The sequence below is a fragment of the Arctopsyche grandis genome, chromosome 9 (assembly GCF_051622035.1).
Source record: "Arctopsyche grandis isolate Sample6627 chromosome 9, ASM5162203v2, whole genome shotgun sequence".
Taxonomy (NCBI): Eukaryota; Metazoa; Arthropoda; class Insecta; order Trichoptera; family Hydropsychidae; genus Arctopsyche; species Arctopsyche grandis.
This window is the reverse complement of record NC_135363.1, coordinates 17979285-18002038: the sequence shown is the minus strand read 5'-3', so window position 1 is coordinate 18002038 and position 22754 is coordinate 17979285. Positions and strand designations below refer to the sequence as shown.

Below are 22754 nucleotides of genomic sequence, written 5' to 3'. Positions count from 1 at the left end.
GTATTGATTGTACAAAAACAAAACGAACCTTTTTAAATGTCCTTTGGATGAATTCAAGTTGTCATAAGCTTCTGAATCTAATAATTTGGAACATTTTGTTTCGAAAATTTCAGCGTCTTCTCTTGGAGTAAAACTACCGAATGCTTCAGTTGACATCACTACTGATAGTAGAAATACTAGCACCTTCTTCATGATGTGTTTGTTCTTCAGAAATTCAGCTGTAACTAACAAATATGCTAATGTTGGATATCGTTTACAATTTATACAGGGTCATAACGAAATCAAAACTGACTTCTATTGCGATTTAATACGTGTAATTTAATTAATTTTTAAACAAATATTGGTTTGAAAAGCAAGTAATATAAGTTGGCACTGTAGGGTGAAAAACGTACATACATTCTATCCCTTACACCGCCTCTCAACCAATAGCATTTCGTACAGACAATAGAACATTGTCATGTGAACAAACAATAGTGTTTTCCTACAACGGATGGGCTTTAAAATCTCTCTTTTTATTAATTATTATTTCTTCGTAGGTATATCTGGTGTTAAATAATACCAAATAATAATTTTCTCTGTAGTTCTTATATTCAACGTATGTACATATGTATATACATATATTGTAAGTATGTACATATATATGTACATATGTTTGTATATAGACAATTTTAATGTCACCACTTGGTTATAAGTCTATGTGGTTTTTTGATAGAAATTTAATTATCATTAAGTACTGTATACATATATTATACATATGAATGCACATATATCTGATTTATATTTGTTATACATATGTGGAATGCGTGCAAAGGTCGCTGATCGTTTAAGGAAGTTAATGCCTCACAGTTTGCACATCACTGAATTTCATGGAATCATTGTCCAAAGACCGTTACTCGAATCCACCAATTGTAACATACAACCAGTTCCAAAAATCGTTCTCGCAAAAAGTTGCCAGAACAGAATATATTGGGTCGGTGGCCGCATAGCATGCAATGCACTTTGGAACGAGAGTTGCAAAATTTTCATTAAACACCTTGAAATACTATTATAATGGAGGAACTCCTCAAAAGCGTTGCAAATTATTGCAAACGAATATAACTCGCGCAATATATATTATTTATATGACCATGTCGACGAGGCTACTAATCATCATTTGTGATGTTTGCAAAGTGCAATTTCAACGCAATATATCTTGGCGATGATTTGCTCCGGATGTTTGATGTTATCGTTCAATTTTTGCCTAGGTTGTCTTCTGGTTTAATTTATTTGCCATTTTCTATTCGCATGCAAAGTTCCTTGGCTATCATTTTATTTAAATGATTAAGTGAATTTTCTTTTAGCAATTAGCCACTCAACTCATGTTCATTCTTCGTGATCGAGTTCTATGTATGAATACTTTTGTTACGTTTAAGATGCTCGATTTATTAAAGCGTTTCGCTTGATTTATTTAATAATATACAAATATGAATTTAAACTTATAATATGTATAGTATATGTATGTATGTTATCGGACATACATATGTGCTCTAACGGCGTATTAATTATATCTTCTTATCTTACTTTTATCAATTTATTTTAATATACATACATAACCGATTGGAATCGTCTTATTTTTTACAAGTTTTTATTTATTACGTTTTACTTTCGGTCCGAACTTTATATGTTGCCTAATCGTTATAGAAAACAATGTATGTACGCCCACGAATAATTATTATCACCAAAATTTAAGCATGTAAACTGAGATAAAATATTTTATGTCATTTTTAAATTTCAATTTCTAATTGGACGACATGCATAATTTTGGGTATAAAAATAATTTAAAGCGTGAAAGGTTGTTAATAGAAGAAATTAATCGGAGAAGAAGCTTTAGGCTAAAATATGTGGATCCAATTGAATTTTTGATCAAATAATTGAAAGGTTGTATGATCGATTTTTTGGATTATATGAACGTGTAGTTTGATTCTTGCCTTAATATAATTGAAAAATTTATTTAAATTCGCATTAAACATGACATTTATAGTACGAATATCGCGACGAAAATATACGTGAGTGTAATTTTAAAAAAGGCACACAAATAATTGAGCAATAAGTCTAGAGGAAAAAACCGTCGGTTTATATTCGTGAAGAGAAATGGGTCATAACCTAATATACGTGATGCCAATGTGACTGTTTTATATTCTGTTTATTTATATTATTTAACGTGGTTGGCATCGAATGTGTTATACACCCGTTTGTGATGCGATATCTTCAAAAGGAAATGTCCAATTATTGCAAGTGCAGATTGACCGCATAATCAAGAGGAAACGTAGTACATATCTATGTAGTTGTGAACGAACAGGCATAGAAAGTTACTATCGACTTCCTACTCTTAATTAATAAACATGTATGTATGTATGTTTCTCGATGCTTGTTGACATTTTCTTTTCATTAGTTATTATATTTATGAAACATATGATTGTTCTCTATGTACACATGTAACATATGTACATATAACAATTTTCAAAAAAAAAATCTCATTGTACGAGAAATTAAAATTTAAGGAAATCGTCGAACGGTTTGCATTTTGCGTGCATAAAGATATTATTCTTCGTTTCGATGTTGCATGGTGTGGTTTATCTTGTAAATTACACCGGAAACAGAGTGCACCGTTACATTACCGGAAACGGTTCGGCGAATATGCAATGCAACTGAACTATGTACATACATACAATAATATGTACATATGTATGTATGTACATCTAACCACTTTGCTGCTATCATTACCTGTTAAACAAAGGCGTATTATTACGTCTTTGTATATTTTTGTCGCGTGTTGATTAATTCACGCATTGATATTATTTAAAATAAAAATTATTTATTTTGAGACCTTGCTATAGCTACAGGCTCTCAACTTTTTATTTTTTTTATTTTTGCAATTTGCGATTGTTATGAAATCAAAACTTTTATTTTACTTTTTTAAAATGACTATTGGTCCAATGGTGCTTATTAGTGGAAGAAAAACGTAAACATAAATATATTTGTATGTATGTATATGTTACAGTTGAAGTGTATTTTATCGGTTGTAATATATTTTGACTAGTTGGAATATATTCCATCTGACCTGGTATCAACTACCGTTATAGTAGAAGTGTATTTTCAGTTGTAATGTTTTTATTTGCTGGAATATATTCCGTCTAATCCACATAAATTGATTCATATGGCGAATTAAATTCCAACTGGTCAAAATATACTACAATTGAATATACAATTCAACTATAAGTTGGTACAAGGCTAGATGGAAAGGTTAGGTTGTCGTGAAAATGTCACTCCACTAATACATACATAGGTAGTAAATTACATAAGTTGAGAAGTCATATTTTTGTTTTGAAAACATTCTTATAGTTATCGTAATATGATACTCATTTCCATAATTCGTAATAACTAGCAAATATTAAAGCATTATTGAATTCTAAAGCATTCGTAAACACATCAAAACTGTCAAGGATATTATATTTCAAATGGCGCACATTGTTAAAATTGTATTTGCGCTTGTTGAGTATTTATATTTTACTAGTTGATTTATTTACTAACCTCTTATATTCGAATATGAATTACCTAAAACGCCAATTGGAATATATTACAACTGAAAATGCACTTCGACATTAATACTATCACCTATGCAAATCTTTATACATGTTACTTTATTATGCCATTTTCTCTCTAAACCACAGGCTCTCAACCTTTTTTGGTTGGCGACCCCTTTTTATAAAAGCCAAGTGACCCGCGACCCCAAAACATTTGAAAAATACATTTTACTGAAAAAAATGTATAGAATATTATTAAAACATCTAAACATAGATTAAAAATGAAAACTAAATATGTATTTGTATGTATTATTAGCCGCAGCGTAGCTCACTGATTAAAAATATTGTTTGACATTAGAAATGTCGTGGGTTAAAATCTCGGTCTGGTGATCTGGATTGTTAATTAATCCGTCTTTTGTTTGTGTTTACGATTAATCGTTATGACGGCTCCAATAAAATCGGCAGTCCTCAGTTTCCTGCAAATTCATTGCATCTAATTTGTTGAAGTTCAAAATATGGTTTATAGAATGAGTTAATAATCACAATAATTACGTACAATGTATGACCATATGTATCGTGTAAAATAAAAATGGTTATATACCCGTATAAATAAATAAAACAAAAGTTTAGTCAACTTTTTTTTTATATTTATTTATTCACTTAGCGAACCTCATTTAGGGTCGAGACTCGTAGGTTGGGAGCCCGTGCTCTAAACGAATCTGTAATGAAATTGGGTTGTTGGCCACTGACTCAGATCGAATGCTATGCACGATAACTTGTAAAAATCAAAATTAACTACGTGGGAAGAGCCTCATTTTGCACATAAATTAGTTGACTTGTCAACAAATATACAGTCTTTTTATTGTGTGCTATAATTTATCTTCTTTCGTTATATGTATTTTAGCGGACTTTGAACGGGAAATAAATTTTCTCTTTGGGGCCGAAAAAAGTGTTTCAATATTATGTAAGTATTATAGTTAATTTCAACACGATTCATAGTCATTTAAATTCTACTCGTTTAATGTAAATTTACTTTTTTTAATTGTTAAAAACATTTAATATCCTTCAATTCCGTTAAAATTTCTCGAAATATTTGCCGGATTTTATTCTATCTGTGAGATATCCTTCAAGATAACCAAAAAAAACCTACCTACCTACTGTACAGTTTTGTTGTTTTTTCGTGACGATTGTTGGAAAATTTTAGTGAATTTTCCGAGATTTATGGTTGTCCTTGTTACATATACACTCGGCGATGACATCTCGTTTCACTTACGCACTCTGATGCATACGATAATGCAATCAGCAGACGTTGAATCATTCCAAGGCAGCGTTCACATCAGTTGTTTTACGACTTGATGACGTGTGAAAAATCACCAATTTTCACTTAAATTTTATTTTTAACACTCTAGAAACTAGTGTTCCTGCAATAGAAGTAAACACATGCTTAGTTTTAGTTCACGATACTCGAATCTGCTTTTTTTCATTGAAGTTCAATGATCGATTGTTCATTAAATCATCATTCATAAACATATTTTGATTTTTAAATGCTTTTTATTATTACAAAATTATGTTCACAATACATCTTATATATATATATTAATAGCTACTGATCTACTGATCATTTTCTATTTTACAATTTAATTTAATTTGATTAGAAATCATAGTATTATATTATTCTAATGTTAATCTACAGCATAATATGAAAAATAGCTCAAAAACCTATTTACAATCCGTATAAATGCTCATAATACATCTAATACATAATATTAATTAAAGACATTTAAACAATAAAATAAGAAGCAGAGAAGAGAATTTCTTCGTAACATCATAATGGAATCATGTAATATAGATATTTTCAATGATTCCATTATGATGTTTAGGAAGAAATTATTATTGTAATCGACAAATATGTCTCAATTGTTCTACTGTATTCTAGATTGATTGTTTAACATTTAAGTAATGTTGTGCACACCTATAATTGATGAATATACCAGAATCATAAATGTGTAAAGACTATATTGTGTTATGTACATACATATGTACATTGTTGGTGAGCCAAATAAAAAAAAAGAGAAACATGCTTTACAACATTAAAAAAAATGTTGGTTTTGTTAACGCTGAATACATACTATTTTGTATACTTTTATACGAATACGTGTATGTACGTATGAAAAATGAAGGCACCACTATTCTAAAAGAAAAAAAATGCATTTGAACATCTACTTCTTTTGGATCGTTCCAAAAGTTAGCCATTGGATGTGATTTAAAAAAAATTAAATGTTGGTCACAGATACCTTATTAGTAGAGGTAGGACCGGAAGCGCGCCGTCTATTGTTCCATTATTGTAAATGCTCTGTAAAAAAGGTTCGGCAAACCTTTAACAATGGATTTACAACATGTGAACAATGAACAGCGCGCTCTGGGTCCGCTCTTTACTTATTAGTAATATTAATCAATTTTGTTGGAATTTTTGCAATATTTTTTCTAAAACAGGTGCACATTTATATATGTATATGTAGACTATATAATTGATGTCTAGAGTCGATCAAAGAGGTCAAGCGTTTGTGCGGGCGAATTTACACTAGCCACCATGAATATCCTACATCAACGGTGTTTACGAATGTCAATAGAATGGGTTCGTATGCACTTCTCGAAGTCACCTTGACATAATTGCGGAACGATTGGTCGTCGGGTTGATCGGCGAGTGTTTTGGGTCGTAAACCTGAGGCCGTGAAACTGCGCCGCGGACATCACCATGCACAGGTGTCGTGCATCATCCGGTACGAAAATAGTTCACTGTCCGACAGGTAGCTAGGAAGAACCGGGACTCTTGCCAAAGTCCATCTTTGTTGTCTCTCCGTCTCACCTGCCGTGCCCACCTCGTGACGCACACTATACAATATACATGAATGAACCGCAACCGATGTTATGCCACATACACACACACACACACACACACACACACACACACACATTTGCATTTTCAATTGTAATTATGGATTAAAGAACAATCGTAGATTATCTGCTGTTCCACACTTTTTGATTTGTATGTATAGAATTGCTCTACAATCATATGCAGCTCTGACTAGAGTAGAGGTTTTCAATTTTATATAAATGGAAATTGGTTAATCAAACTCAGGTGAAATCTCAAATAGATACAAATGAAGACTTGGTGGCTATGAAGGCTGTAACCTATTGAAATAAACACAATAGTAAATACATACTGTTTGGAGGAACAAAATGTAAACTTGCAGAATTTGCCAATTTTCTAGGTTTTGGATTTATACTATCTATTCTTTATTAAAGTACTAGCTGAACCCGGCATGCGTTGCAATGACAAAATAACGCATATCGATGTGTTTCGATAGGTAAATTTTTCAGTTTCAAATTAATACTTAATAATCAAATTAAATTACAGTAATGATAATTTGTCGGAAAAACGCAGGCGGCGGACATATTTTAAATTATTAAATTGTTTGTTTATTTTACCCAAACAACGCAGGTGGCGACGCGAACACATTTGTAATCATTGCGTTGCAATGCCACTCATTCCTGTTTTCTCTCTCCCGTTCCCGTTTTTGGGCGATTTTTTTTACAGAAAATATCGCGGGCATACACACAATAACTCATGTAAGTTTCATCGCAATCGGTTGAATGGTATAGGAAGGCATTCTCGAACTTGTGTATAAACATTGCAAATAGTCAATTACAACATTGTGATTTTGCAAGTACACTTGGAGAGATGTTATTTGAACGTTACCTTAATAGATCAATTACCCTGAATACGGGGTCAAAGTCATCACAGGGTCACCGTTGTAAATATACCTATATAAGAATGCACATAAACACATTTTTATTACGCTTTTTTGGCATTTACATACAATTATAGATACAATTTTGATTTGGATTTTTGAATATATTTTTTTAAGTATAATATTATATGTACTATACGGCTTTCACATTTTAAGTTTATTTTTCTTATACATATACATATGTATCAAACTATTTCATTTTAATAATACACATCTTTCATATAAAATATTGAAGTTCTGGCTATCAAAAATTATTTATTCAATTGTCAATTTGATATCGAACAATCACACAATCAACTTTCGGTACAGCCAAACAGATCATGATGTCGTCCCTACAAATAGACTAGCACAATAGACTTTGGTTTGAAACTCTACTTTGAGATCCAAACGAATCAGCCTGTCCACTCCAGGATTCTCAAGTCACGTGAATTTTCCAAACATTCACAAATAGCGATTATTTTCCTTTACGCGGTGGTAAATCGGTGTTGATGCAGTGCATGTGTAAAATTGTTGGACACACGAGAAGAAGTAAATTGAGAGAGTAGACTTGGAACACTGCCGGCAGACTTCTGACCAGCTATTATTAGAGGCGAAAAGCCGCCACTAACGCCACCAATGGGGCGAGCCTCGTAAAACGCTTTGGGAACCACAGCAACAGCGACGAAAATGCGATTCATCACAACCGATGTCGGTTGCATTCGAATAATCTCAAAAAAGAGTGGCAAGAGGTTGGCCGAGTAGTGAAACTGTAGTGGGCAAGGGACTCGAAATTGATTTTCTATACGTCATTAGAATAAGAAGGTCACAACTTATGAAATTTCCGATTTACTAATGGAAAAGATTAAAATCTCAAACCTTTTCAGGGTATCTACACTGGATTTTCATCATTTTTGAGTGTACATATTGTATTGTGAATGCATAGTAAAATATATTGAGGGATATTTGTTATTGAAGAAAGTACTCGGAATTGAACGAATAATATGATACGTGCATCAAATATATGTACATATTCGAGATTTCCACTTGAGAAAATAATTTATACATTTACCTTTTGGTAAATATGAAAATACTATTGATTTGTTTGCAATTAATTTTCACTATGTTACTTTATCAATAAATTTGTGATTTTATTTTAAACCATCTCTACTTTATCATAAGGTTGATTTAATCATTCTCATACATTTTGAAAAAAGCCTAGTACTTACAAAAAGTTTCAGGAACAATATTTATAGCTATTTGACTTCCATATTATCCTTTTTTACTAATTTTGTACTAATTTTCCTTACATGAAAATCCCTCAACGAAAAAAAAAATTGTAAACATTATTTCTAGAACGGAGCCAGGGTGCTTTGAGCTAATTTTCATTTGTTAATTTACATTGCTTTTCAAAATCTTCTAGATAAAATTTTGAATAATGTGATTTTGATGAGTTGTTCGCGGTTGGTCTGCGCCAAAATTGATACATACTTTGTTTTCCTTGATATATTGTGCCCTTGGTCTGTCCACCGCGGTGGCATATTTAATGCCTCGTTTAACGTACGCGTACGTTATTATCGTTAATTTATCGATCGCTAGTTTCAGCCGGATTAATTATAGTCTAAATTGAATAAAGATAGACAGTGTGGACTTCGTGGTCTGACGACGAAGGCCGATCGGAAGTTGTGACAACCTCGGTGCAGATCAATATACCTATTTCAAACGTCCCTTTTGGATTCCGCATTGATGTTCCATGATTACTTATAATTATAAACATTACTAATACCAGTAAATGATCTACTCTATTCAGGATATATGTACTTTATATCCCTGTATATGTTATTTTTCAAGTGTCATATCTGATCTTAGTTGTTGGCGATCATCATCTTTTAAAAAAACATAGATGTTTATAAAAAATAGTACATGCATATATAAATTGGATTTCTAAACCTTTAGAGTAAATACGAATGTGATTATTTGGGGGTTGTGTTTTTTTCCGCTCAACGGAATATTATGTTGAGAATGATGTCGCCATCTGTTCCATAGCGATTTTGTAACTTCAGATTATATAACTTATTGAGAAGTTACATATGTTTATGTCGTTTATAAATAAACAACACGAGAAGCAGGAGAAGCCTGTCCAGGAGACGTCAGCTAGTGTTGTAAATCAGCACTGAATCCCTGACCAGGGACATCACAAAAATACGCCAAGTGGAATTTTATTATTAGAGGATCAATTGGTATCAGACTTTTTCTATGGATAGCAATGTAAGTTTAGTCACTGAGATTATGCTATGAGATTTTCCACGAGGTTTCGTCAGCTTGGCATAAGTTCATCTGAGCCCTGTACCATGTGTGATCATTTTCAATCATGTCGAAAGCCCTTTTATACGTTTATATAGCAAAAGTTTTAATGCTTCGTTCGCAATAACATACAGTTAGTTAATTAGGTAATAAGTAAATGTGCTTATTTCAATTAATTTATTTGGTACTATGTAAAATTATTGAGATGATCCGAAATTGGAAATGGTCACTTTTTTATCCTTGATTATCTTCTATATATTTCATTTTATTTAGACTTCATATTATTATGAAGAAAGTATTGAGTAAGTTCAATTGAATCAATTCCCATTTCTATTGTCCACAAATGAAGTGGATATTCAATCTATCAATTCATTAATCAAAAAAGTAATCTTTGTGTAAAATCCATCTGTGAACTAATGATAAAAATACGCTTAGTAATCAGAAAAAATACACCATATTACTATACCATATTGACGCTTCATCCAAATAGCATTAGTTTGATAGCTGTAAGTCGTTCCATTGGAGTTTTTACAGATTTTCCGAATGTTTATTTTTCGTTTACATACATACATATATCTTTAATGATATAACAATATATGTATAGTTATTTTTTTCAAAAAATTTGCAATGAGAAAAAAATGACGAATCCGATCGAGAGGTATCACTAGCACGTGCACTGTTTAAAATGTTTGCGTATATTTACAGATTTTGAATGAAAATAGATCGAATATATTTTAGTATTTGGAAACGTTTACATTTGGTTATTTCTGTTTTCAATATCTGTTCTACATATTTCTCAAATATCAATTCGCACCAGTGTTGGCCAACACCGAATTTAAATGCAATACTGAATTGGCCACTTTTATCCAAAACTAGTGTTGTGCCCGTTGTTTTCAACGGGTGGTTTCGAAAAGGAATTGATACACGAATTAATATAAAGTTATATGTTATATACAAATATAATGTAAGGTAATTTATAGGCGCGCGCGCGCACGTATTAAGGTCTGTTCATACCCAGTCGGCACGTATCGGCAGCAGCAGGCAACCTGCAAGTACGGACAGTATTCTTTGGTACATTATATATGGACGCGTAAAAATGCGTGAATGCATCCATATACAATGTACCCAAGTATACTGCCCGTACTTGCAAGTTGTCTGCTGCTGCTGATACGTGCCGACTAGGTATGAACAGACTTTAAATCGTAAAAAGTTGTGTGCGTGCATTACACGCTCACCGACCCAAACCGTTCACCCGTTCGAAATGATGAATAAATGTGTGTGTGTGTGTGTGTGTGTGTGTGTGTGTGTGTGTGTGTGTGTGTGTGTGTATATGCTCCCGTCACTCAGCCTGACGTCACACATGTCAAACCCTCCACCCCCCCCTCCCCAGGCCCCGCTTCCCGCGTCTCCTCGACCACTTGACTCTGATTGGCTGTGTTTCCACGCGTCCGCCACAAACATACCCGCAAACATATCCACACACATCACGTCCGTTTTTATACATATTATACTAGTGTTGTGCCCGTTGATTTCAATGGGTGTTTTCGGAAAGAAATTAGTAGAAAAAGTTGAGTGCGCGCATTACACACTCGTCGATCCAACCCGTTCACCCGTTCGAAATGATGAATGAACGTGTGTGTGTGTGTCTTCGTGGATGTGTGTATGTGTACCCTTCCACGCAGCGCATTTTAAATCCCCATACTTGTCCACGCGTCCGCCCCAAACATACTCACAAACATACCCACATACATCGCGTCCTTTTTTACATACCTCCTTTACGTTTCACTTACGATTACAATTCAGGAAAAAGTTTGCCTCTTATCCGATCGTTTTCATACTTTGCCATATTGCTCATTTTGGTCATCAATATAAGTAAATGGATCCTCTGCCATTACGATAGAGATAAAATATCGTTTAAGAAGCATTTCAAGTCCGAAAATTTTTAATCTCGGTGACGTTTGGTAGTTATTATTATATATATGATAGTTTTTTTTTTACAAAATTAGCATCATTTCATCATCTCTTCTATTTTTTTCATTATTCATATTCCTACTTAAAGGAAAATGAAAACTATTACAAAACAAATACTTCTTATACCAATTAAAATTATCTGCCCTGTAATCATTCAAATAGATATCGTCCAATCTCATTTTGGATCTTACATATGACCCAACCACCTTAGTCTAATTAAGTTTTTATCTTATATGTAGTATACATACATACATACAATATGTACGTATATGTGCTTATATGGAAGTATGCAGAAATAAATGTACATTTTTTAAATATATATTAACTTACAGTGGATGCACATGCATATGTATGTATGTACATAACAAGTCATGATTACTTTTATGTGCAAATTAAAATGCTTAATTACACATGCGTATCAAAATTGAGTAATGGACAGTGGTTGGAAGTCGAGGTCGACGAGTAGCCGTAACCAAACAACAGCTAGATGAGTAGTAGAAAGATGTAAGAGAAGAGATAGAAGATGGTACCGATGTGATATGTGTCACCTGTCGACGTTCACGTTCCCGTTCCGTATTTTAGTGATTCGGGATGATAGCCGGCGGCCATTATTTATGTATGTATTCCTCACCGGTCCGCGTTTAATAATAAAGCTCCAGTGGTTTTGGATCACTCGGCACCGACTAAAGTAAAGCAGCGCGTTTGAGATGAAATGAGCTATACAAAAGTGCAAGGACTGCGTCAAATCAGAGAGCTTCGATTGCACCTTGTTATTTTTATTCAATCAATCAATGTACACTCGTCATTACAGATCGTTCCAATGCGTCGAGTGTACTATAAACATCAAGAAATTATGTAATTTTGATACATAGTTATTACATAATTCGAAACGATACGTGACATCTATGGTCAGACATTGCAAACATCGTATACAATACGATGAATAAACATTTTTATACAACAATCGATTTTTTTACAATAAACATCCAGAGAAACCCAGTGAATCCTGAGATATAACACAATAACTCAAGATTTCGCGAGAGAAATGAAGAGAGAAAGCCAATTTTGTAGGAATCGTTTCAATGTAAATCAGAAAAATTGGCAAACTCTGATTAGAAACGACCGACCTGGTTACAAACCAAGGTCTGACCAGCAGCAAGCAGTGTGACTCGAACTCATAACCACACTGACCATAGCTAGATATGCTAACCACTAGTCTATGCTGCTGGTGATAATAACGATAGGTTTAGAATTGAAGAGCAACGATGTCAGTGAAAATATTGAGAATCTTAAATATTACATACAATCGCTTAACTACAGCCACTTAAGTACCGTTTTCGTGAAAAATTTCAAGCCCGAGAGTAGACTGATGTACAGTAGAGTATCGTCTTCTGAATATGTACATATGTATGTACATACATATGTGTCGATTGTGATTGAGCTCGTGCGTTTTTTTGTTTTTTCATTCATTTTTTTGTTTTTTTCATGTTTTTTTTTCTGATTTCATTCACGCATCTTCCCTGTGGCCTTCCTTGTGGGCGTTTTTATTCTCTCGGGTGCCATTCCAGTGCTTATTTTGTCCACCTTTCGTCCATTCTTCTAGCTACGTGACCTGCTCATTGCCATTTCAATCTCTTCACTCTCTCCACTATGTCCACTACCTTTGTCATACTTCTCTCCCACGAATTCCGTTTCCTATTTCTCCTCGTTATTCCGAGCATACAACGTTCCATACAGTGCCGCCTCACACCGAATGGCGCCCTCGGGCAATTTTTTCTAAACACCCTTAGAAAAAAATTTCGCCTTTGGCGCTCTAATCTATATTAAAGCGCCTATGACGCATTGAGCGGCGCCCTAACTTATTTGGCGCCCTCGGGCGCCGCCCGACCCAACCCCCCCCCCCACCCCCTAAAACCGGCACTGGTTCCATACTTCTTTGAGTGTGCTTCTACATATGTACATATGTATATAATTTAAATTTAATTTGGAAGCAGATCGTGACTGTTTTAAGCAACTCTCATACATCTCTTGCCACATATTTTTATAATTTCATCCACAAATCTTCTCTGTGGCCTTCCTTGCGCCCGTTTACATTCTCTCGGGTACTATTCGAGCACTTATTTCGTGCGTTCTTCTAGCTACGTGACCTGCGATTACCATTTCACTCGCCATTATATCAACAACCTTTGTCATACTTCTCACCTACGAATTCCGTTTTCTATCCAACTTCAGTACACATATGTATATGTAATTTTATTTTAGAATAATAGTATTTATTTACAGTATTGCATACCGTTTATGATCACTATATAAATAATCTGGTAAACAGTACTTTATATATCTTATATACATATTTATGTCATCAATCGTCTGTGGTGTTTATGATTTTAGCCATCATATTATACTATATTTTATGTACATACATATATGTATAATGTATGTGACAATTTGTATTAAAATCGCGGTTATTTATTTTGATTGTAATTGATAAATATTTACGTCTTTCCAAACAAAAGAATATTTGTACGATCTGTCATTTTTCTTCATGGTCAGCGACCGCTAGGCGCCATCTTGTTTTTGATACATTTCGAATGTGTCTTGTGCTTTCATCGCTTTTCACTTGCGTTTTGAATTCACTTAGTCATTTCACATTTGGCATTCTTATATTTTCAACAGTGCATAATGTATATGAATATATTTCCTACTATATATACATATACATACATATATACGCTTACGAAAATATTCCGCTGTCTTATATACATATGTACGTTTCGAATAATTTGGAACTTTCATGAACCATAACGGTGTAATAGTGCCATATAAAGCGACTTAGTATATGTACATCATTTTATTTCTCTTGATTTTCTATTCAATATAATCTCACAGCATTATGAAAATATAATGAACATACACATATTTTAAATTAGTCTCCCTAATTAATGCAATGCTTTGTTTAAAAAAAATTGGCAAAAGCTCGCATTAGCTTTTTTTATTTTGTGTTCAGTTACATCGTGTCGTACGAACCGTTTTTTAAAATAATTGATGTCAAATTTCAAAATGGTACGTGCAAGCTCTCCAATACAATCAATAATAAATAATTGACATTCCCACACGTGCACGATGAGAATATATGTATTTGTGATCCAGTTTACAATACATACGACCAGTTTCTAATCTCGTCTGTTTATCAAGAACGTTCGACTTTAATTTGCAAGCATGTTAAAACTCAAAGTCAACGAACTTTCTAATTCAAATTATGACATTAGCTTTTGCTCATCATTAATTTGAATCGTGGCCTTCTCGTGTCTTCAATTTTTATTCAACGTCGTCTCCAAAGTGACAGGTCCCACTTCTTCAGAGAGTTTTGTGCTCGTGTATTCTATGTATTCCATTCTCTTACACTTACATTATCGTAAACATTCCTGTTTTGTATTATGTGTACATATAGTACATATCTCTTTCTGTCCGCTCCAATTACTATGTATTTAATAAGTGAGTGACATTTTGATAAAATGTTATCGTCGGATATGATGTTGGACTAGACATCAGATAGGGATTGGGACAAATAGGTTTTGTTATTGTTTTTACAACCTTTTTTTGCTTTCAGCTCTGTTGGAATGCGTGCAACGCACACAGGCGGCCAAAATATAAAAGCGGCCGAAAAAAATAAGAGTCGAAAAAATTATATTCCTTAAAAAATACGAAACAAGACATCGTACTGTTTAAAATGCATATATTGTCTATTGCATATAGTGCATAGGTTGTCGTGTTGTATATTTGTGGATCGCTGTTGCTAGTTACAACTTGTAACACATCCGAACTATAATTCGGGGAAATAACGGGATAGCAGGTATAGCTTCGGTCCGCATAGACCTAGGTATTTTATGTTCTATTATCTTTGCAACTGCCAGATGTATTTCTTCAAGAATGTTGATTATTAGTTGGTAATCGAAAGAACAATGTCCTAGATGTGGGATTAGGGGTAAAAGCACTATAATTTTATGAATGAACTTGAAAACGTTCAATCTCTCTTGTCGTCAGGTCCTGTTCAGAATCAAACGTTTTGGTTTTCTGTTTGTTTATTTTGGTTAATTTTTATTTTGATTAAAATTTTCAACACTTTATTTCTCAGACAATATTTATCACAAAGTAAGATTTTTGGACTACTTTCACGTACTTTTTTTTTTTTTTTTTTTTATTAATTAATATGATTTATATAAATGCTGATAAAATTAAAGAGCGGTCGATTTAACCGGCTGACCCTGAGACACCCAAGATATGTATAGCTGAAAAATTCGAATTCATGAACTTACAAAGGAATTAAATAGTCGTTAGCGACCTACCGTTTACATCGGAAATAAAAAGGGGTTACATACATACATAGTTGTGTTTTAAATACATACATAGTTGTGATACTTAAGAAAGAAAGCGTATATCTTAAGTTATAAACTTTATTGTACAAAACATATAAAGCAGATCATGATTCTTATTATTTACGGTATGATCTCTGCATCATCTTGATTAAATCCGTATAATATAATTTGATCGTCATGCAAATGATTATTACACTTCTGTTTAATCGCTTTTAATATTAATCGACGTGGAATAAATTTGATGTTTCATGAAAACAATTATAAAAAGTTCAGTTCCAATTTTCCTTCTACTTTCGATTCCAATAACCAATAAATGAATTTAAGCCTTTATGTATTATGGATATTTCCGGATTGGTATAACAGGTGCATATCAAAGGTTTCTCCGTGAGTAATGTGCGCATCCTTAAGTTTTTGGCATCCCACAGGAGCATCTCGTTCCTGGTGTGCACCGTTTTCATATTCAATAATAAGATCAGTCGTGACGTGCGGGTGGTACAGCCCGTATAAAATATACCGTGGGATATTTCTGGTTTTGTCAGTGTTTGTGGCTCCATCCAGAAGAAGTGGTGCCGGCTGGCCACTTAGTGGTATCGCGACCAGCATACGGGACACAGCATACGGACTTCCACAATGTATACTCAATCGATGGTGCAGTGACCAGTGCTATATGATATATCGAAACATAGGATACCCCATAAACGAGGCATGGTCGAAATTCGGCCTTAAAGTGAAAATCAGTCTAATTTGAGTCCAGTGGTTTACCAATAAACAAAGGCGGACCAAAATGACGGAGTTCTTCGGATCATGGAGCTCGAAGAAGACTGTGAGTGCCTTGTCGTTGTGTGGTTCGACTCTGCATAGTTTTGGGTCACCTTGTCGGGTCATTTGATGCAAACATAATTCGTAGTTTTTTTTTGTACAAAAACATTTCGTATCAACTATGAATTCGTTTAATGAGTTGACAGAGTGACGCCGTCATCGTTCAGAATAACAATGACAGGCGACGATGTTCATTTCTATTTCATTTTTTTTTTTATATAATATATATGGCCCGAACATCATAAATTTGAGATCTCGTGCCAGTGACTATAAAATTACATATATGTATGTAATGTAAATGTCAGTTTCCACAATGGATAAATTTTAGAGCTCAGTGAGCCAAAACCTACGTCAGTACATCGATCGTGTTATACATAGAATAGTATCGAAAATTTTTACCTTGCTTAATTTGACCAATAAGCATTATATAATTGGAAGTTTTTGAGTTTCAAAAAACAGTCTAATCCACTTGAAATTTGTTTCGACTGTCAAAACTATATGAATTTTTTGAGTGCAATATAATATGTTATAATATATCAGCAAGAATCAGTTTTGTTGCTATTGTTGCCTACTGTTTTATTTTAACAAATTTTACAAGAGTTTTTAAATAGTACAAAAAAGATCCATTTGGAGATCAATTTGGTCATTCAATTATAAATCAATTGCCTGCGTGAGCCGGTTTATTCTTTATAAAAGGCTTCGAGACAATATAATTCTGTTCAAGTTCCCTACCTATTAAGTGTATAATATTATATTTACATACAGACGTTGGATAAACTAGTAAAAATGATATTTCTTATTGTAAACCCCTTCATACAATAATATAATAGTAAGAGTATATTGTATTGTCTTGGGTCTACCTCGTTCCACCAACTTTTTACATAATAAAATATTTATTTTACGAGATAAATAACTATTAAAAAAATAAAGGAAGAATTGATTTTTAAACCTTTTTAAATATTTTAAAGGTGTGTTAATATTATAGCTTAAAAATCTATTAAAGATATTACATACATGTATACAATACACAAACTCCTGTTCATGCAGACGAAAAGTTGAGAAAATGAGTCTCGAGAAATTCGGTAGAACGGAGCGCACCAATTGTCTTTAATATCAGTGTACAACCACACGTTTGTAAAAAAAGAGTGTCTTCATTGAAGACTATTATCTCTCGATGCTCATTCTATAGTATGTACATATTTATACTTCCATGGATAGACGACTACATAGACATTTAAATAAGTTAATGTTACTTTTCCTTCTAAGTAAGTGAATTTCATTGGGCGATAATTGTGAATGATATGTAAAAAGCAAAATGTAAAGCCACTTGCAGACTACTATAATACATCAGTGATGACTTATTACTTACCATCATCTATTGCTGGGTCAGACTTTCCAAAATCTCTTCCATATTTCTTGAGAAGGCAGTTTTGTGCAACTTTCATCTACTATGTGCATACATTTGTGCATACAGACATTCGAAACGATTTCAGTTATCTCGTCTTATAACGATTCAGTATTTCAAGTTTGTTTATAAATTGCTTTAATCATAGTAATAATACTATACAAGCATTGGATGCATATATGTATGTAAATACATATGTGTGTGTAAGTAGATCTACGAGTATGTTAGCAACTTTACATTATGGAAAATTGTAGATGCTCTCACAAGCGAAGGTATGATTAGAATATCGTACATATTTGCCCGTTGAATCAATTCAATAATGTGATTGATTAAAAAGTTCTGGGAGGTGACCGTTTGCTCGCCCACTCCAGCTTTAATATAATATGAACGTATACAACAGTCGGAAGACTCCCACACTGATGCGTGTGACCCAATTTTAAATTTTTAGACCACAATTCCTAATTGTACACATTTAGTATGACCGATTTTTCCGTCTCGGAATTTGTGCATATGTACGTAGGTATACGAGGACATGGGACGAGTTTGGCGATTGGTCCAACGTTTGTTTATCCAAATTTGGCGATTGTCAACTGTCCGCTTTAGCGTCTAAATGCATCGGATGAGCGCACACATTCGCCAAATTTTCGCATTCAAATCAAAAGATGTCTATTTTTCGACAGTTGTGTATACACAAATCAATGCTAAACAGCGCGATCTGTGAATCGCACGAATCGAATGGAATGTTATAACTGACGTGCCAATACCGCGACAAAAAAATTGTAAATTGATCTATTTGTTTTTTGTTGGGTTTAAATTCATTTGTGTATGCCTTTTTGTTTGAAGTTCATCCTTCTATATGCAACTGGTTGTGTCATATTTTATATGTAAGAATCTTAATGATGTTATTAATTATGTATGAATCTTTGCATTATATATTGGAAAAATACCGTTAAAATACGAAAAAAACTGTAAAAGTTTTTTTTTTCATCTGAACCTCATCTGGGCTTTGAGGTTTTTATTGCCTAAGTACGAATTTGTCTTAATAAAATGAACGGTGTCGGTTTTATGAAAAAAAAAGCCGTTTTTTTGTTTATTGATGATATTTTATAAGAAGAGGTCATTTATTAGCAAGTGGTAAAATGTAACATGTCTGTATTTCCGTACTGGAAAAAATGTGCTATCTTTGGTCCACAATGAGTATATTTTTCTTCTCCGTGACATATAAATTGTATTGCCCTTTTATACGAATATATGGTTTTCTATGCAATTCCATGTAACGTAGAATATTAAAGTGTGCGAGGATTTTTTTATTTTATTTTATTTATTGATGAGTGTATAAGAAATTTTTTTAACATATAATTGAATATTTAAGTTTCTTATAGTATGCAGACACTTCACTATTGATATTGTATCTTTCAGTACAAATATTTGTTGTGAATAATACCAAATTAGTGATTAATTTAACTTAATTATTAATCTGAATTCAAATTCAATATTTATGAAAATGAATTATAAACATTGATTTCTATAATATGTATGTATCTACACATTTCACCAATTTCCCTTTTGCTTTGATGATTCTCCTTCTTTTTTATCGCTATCTACCGATATTTAAAAAAAGCTTCATTTGCAACATATGTATGTATGTATGTATATACATATGAGTATGTACATACATACATAAATTTAAATATTATTCACTCATTTCTTTTTAGATATTCAAACAGATGCTAATTTTATCTCAAGAAAATTTAATGGTTGATTTTGTTTAATTTACTTGTCACTTTTTTTACTCATTTAAGTAATCAAACTTCAAATTTGATCGGGTATCTATACACTTCCTCAAAGGCGTTTATGTATGTATATGTAATTTTAATCACTTTCATATTTTTCTTAGGAACATTTTGATAGTTTACTACATAATATATATATATATATATATATATATATATATATATATATATATATATATATATATATATATATATATATATATATATATATCATCATCATCATTTACAGCCATTCGCCATCCACTGCTGGATGAAGGCCTCTCCAACACGCTTCCACTCGTCTCTGTTTTGCGCAACACTCATCCATCTCATTCCGCACATTTTCCTAATTTCGTTCACCCATCTTCCTTGCGGTCTTCCTTTTACTCTTTTGCCTTCTCTCGGGTACCATTCAAGCACTTCTTTTGTCCACCTTTCGTCCATCCTCCTAGCTACGTGACCCGCCCATTGCCATTTCAATCTCTTCACTCTATCCACTATGTCCACTACCCTTGTCATATTTCTCACCCACGTGTTCCGCTTCCTGTCTTTCCTCGTTATGCCAAGCATACAGCGTTCCATACTTCTTTGAGTGCATTGGATTTTATTTTGCATCTTGGCGTTCAGTGTCCAAGTTTCACATCCATACGTCATCACTGGCAAAACGCATTGATCAAAGATCCTTTTCTTCAGGCAGAGTGGCATTTTTGATTTAAAAACAGCATTCATCCGTCCAAATGCACTCCACCCCAATTTCATACGTCTCTTTATCTCTTCATTTTTACTACCAGACATGTCAATTATTTGACCTAAATATAAATAATTATTTACTACTTCTACTGGTTTATCATCTAAGGGGATGCTATCAGGCATGCAATAACTATTGAACATTAGTTTAGTCTTATCTACGTTAATTTTTAATCCTACTTTTCTACTTTCCCTGTCCAGCTGTGTTAGTCTGATAAGTAGGTCAGCTGAATCACGAGCTACTAAAACTATATCGTCTGCGAACCGAAGGTGACTCAAAAAGCGACCATTGATGCTTACTCCGGCTGTATCCCAATCCAATTTCCTGAAAACTCCCTCAAGCACCGCATTGAATAACTTGGGCGAGATTGTATCTCCTTGTCTTACTCCTTTTCCTATGCTAAATCTATCTGTACCTGAAAAAATTTTAACTGAAGCTGTGGCATTCTTATATATTGCAGCTAACAGTCCCACATAGGGTTCCGGCACTCCCTGTGTTTTTAGAGCGTTAAGTACTGCATTATGACTAACTGTATCGAAGGCTTTCTCATAATCGACGAAACCTAGGCACAGTGGCCGTTGATATTCGTTGGCGCGCTCGATTAGTTCGCCAACTACTTGGAGGTGGTCCATTGTGCTGAAATTTGCCCTAAACCCTGCCTGCTCTATAGGTTGGTTCTCGTCGAGGATATTCTTCAGCCTTTCTGTAATAACCTTCGTGAAGAGCTTGTAGACCGCTGAAAGTAGACTAATGGGTCGGTAGTTCTTGATATCGCTTTTGTCGCCTTTTTTGTGTATTAAAATGATAGTTGCGTTATTCCATCCTTCTGGTATAGCTTGGTTCTGGATGCATTTGCTGAAAAGCCTAGCTAAGATATTAATTAGGGGGGGGCCGCCACATTTTAGTAAGTCAATGGGAATATTATCTTCCCCTGGGGTTTTACCATTCTTTGCAGTTTTTAGCGCGGCCTCTACTTCGCTAGGCAATACTGCAGGAACCCTTTGGCCGTGTGTCGATTCCAGAGTGGGGAATTGGCCGTTGTCGTTCTCGTATAGTTTTGCATAGAACGTGTAAACTCTGTCTATGATTTCTTCTCTATTCCTAATTATTACTCCGCTCTCTGATCTGATTGCGATCATTTGGTTTTTGCCTAAGAAAAGATCCTGTTTGCACTTTTTCAGGCTACGGTTATTCTTAATGGTATTTTCTATTAGCTTGCTGTTAAAATCCCTGACATCCCTGACTATTCTCTTCTTAATTTCCTTATTTACTAGATTGTATTCTTGCTTATTATTATCCCTATCTAAATTCCTTTTATGCTTAATTAGGTTTTTTGTTTCCGCTGAAATTTTGCTTAATTTAATCTGTTTCCTGAATCCACCTAATTTCTTACCTGTTGAGGTTAGAACCGAACTAATTACAGTGTTCAATTCCTCTATGTCTGCTTCTGGGTTTAATTTCCCGTATCGATTTCCAAGTTCGAGTTCGAATTCCTTTTTCCTAGACCTTAGTTGAGCGAAATCTGGAGAGTTACTGCATCCTTTTATTAATTTCCTACGTTCGCAATTTATATTAATGGCCATCTTGGCACGGACTAATCTGTGATCGCTACCTATATCTACTTTACTTAAAACACTAACGTCTTTAACGGAGTGCAGGGCATTTGTTAGGATGAAATCGATCTCGTTTCTGTCTCCTTTAGGACTCTCCCAAGTCCACTTATTGTTGGTGTTTTTCCTGAAAAATGAATTAGTGATGAAGAGCCTGTTGTGTTCTGCGAATTCTATGAGGCGATCGCCTCTGTCGTTTCTTTGGCCGGTACCAAAATTGCCTACTGCTCTTTCTGTGTTTGCCTTTTGTCCTATTTTTGCGTTAAAGTCGCCCATGATTATTTTAAAGTGGTGGCGGCTATTATCGTATGCGCCCTGTAGTTTTTCGTAGAAGTCTTCTATTTCCTCGTCTGGGTGGCTAGATGTGGGGGCGTACACTTGGAAGATTTGACAAGTGT

At 33.8% G+C, this 22754-nt stretch overlaps 1 protein-coding gene across 10 annotated transcripts in view; it reads left to right on the top strand.

Annotated features, from left to right (window-relative positions):
• tmod (tropomodulin) overlaps nucleotides 1-22754 on the top strand; it is an 80555-nt gene that overhangs the window by 23135 nt on the left and 34666 nt on the right. For 3 of the 10 annotated variants that reach the window (XR_013261019.1, XR_013261020.1, XM_077438278.1), the window contains exon 1: nucleotides 16540-16825. The exons of the other annotated variants lie outside the window; for them this stretch is intronic. Coding sequence is in view for 1 of the 3 variants with exons in the window: in XM_077438278.1 (XP_077294404.1) it covers nucleotides 16787-16825 (39 nt within the window). In the remaining 2 variants the exon portion in view is untranslated. Of the gene's footprint in view, nucleotides 1-16539; nucleotides 16826-22754 lie in introns of those variants that run through there. 10 annotated transcript variants of the gene reach the window in all.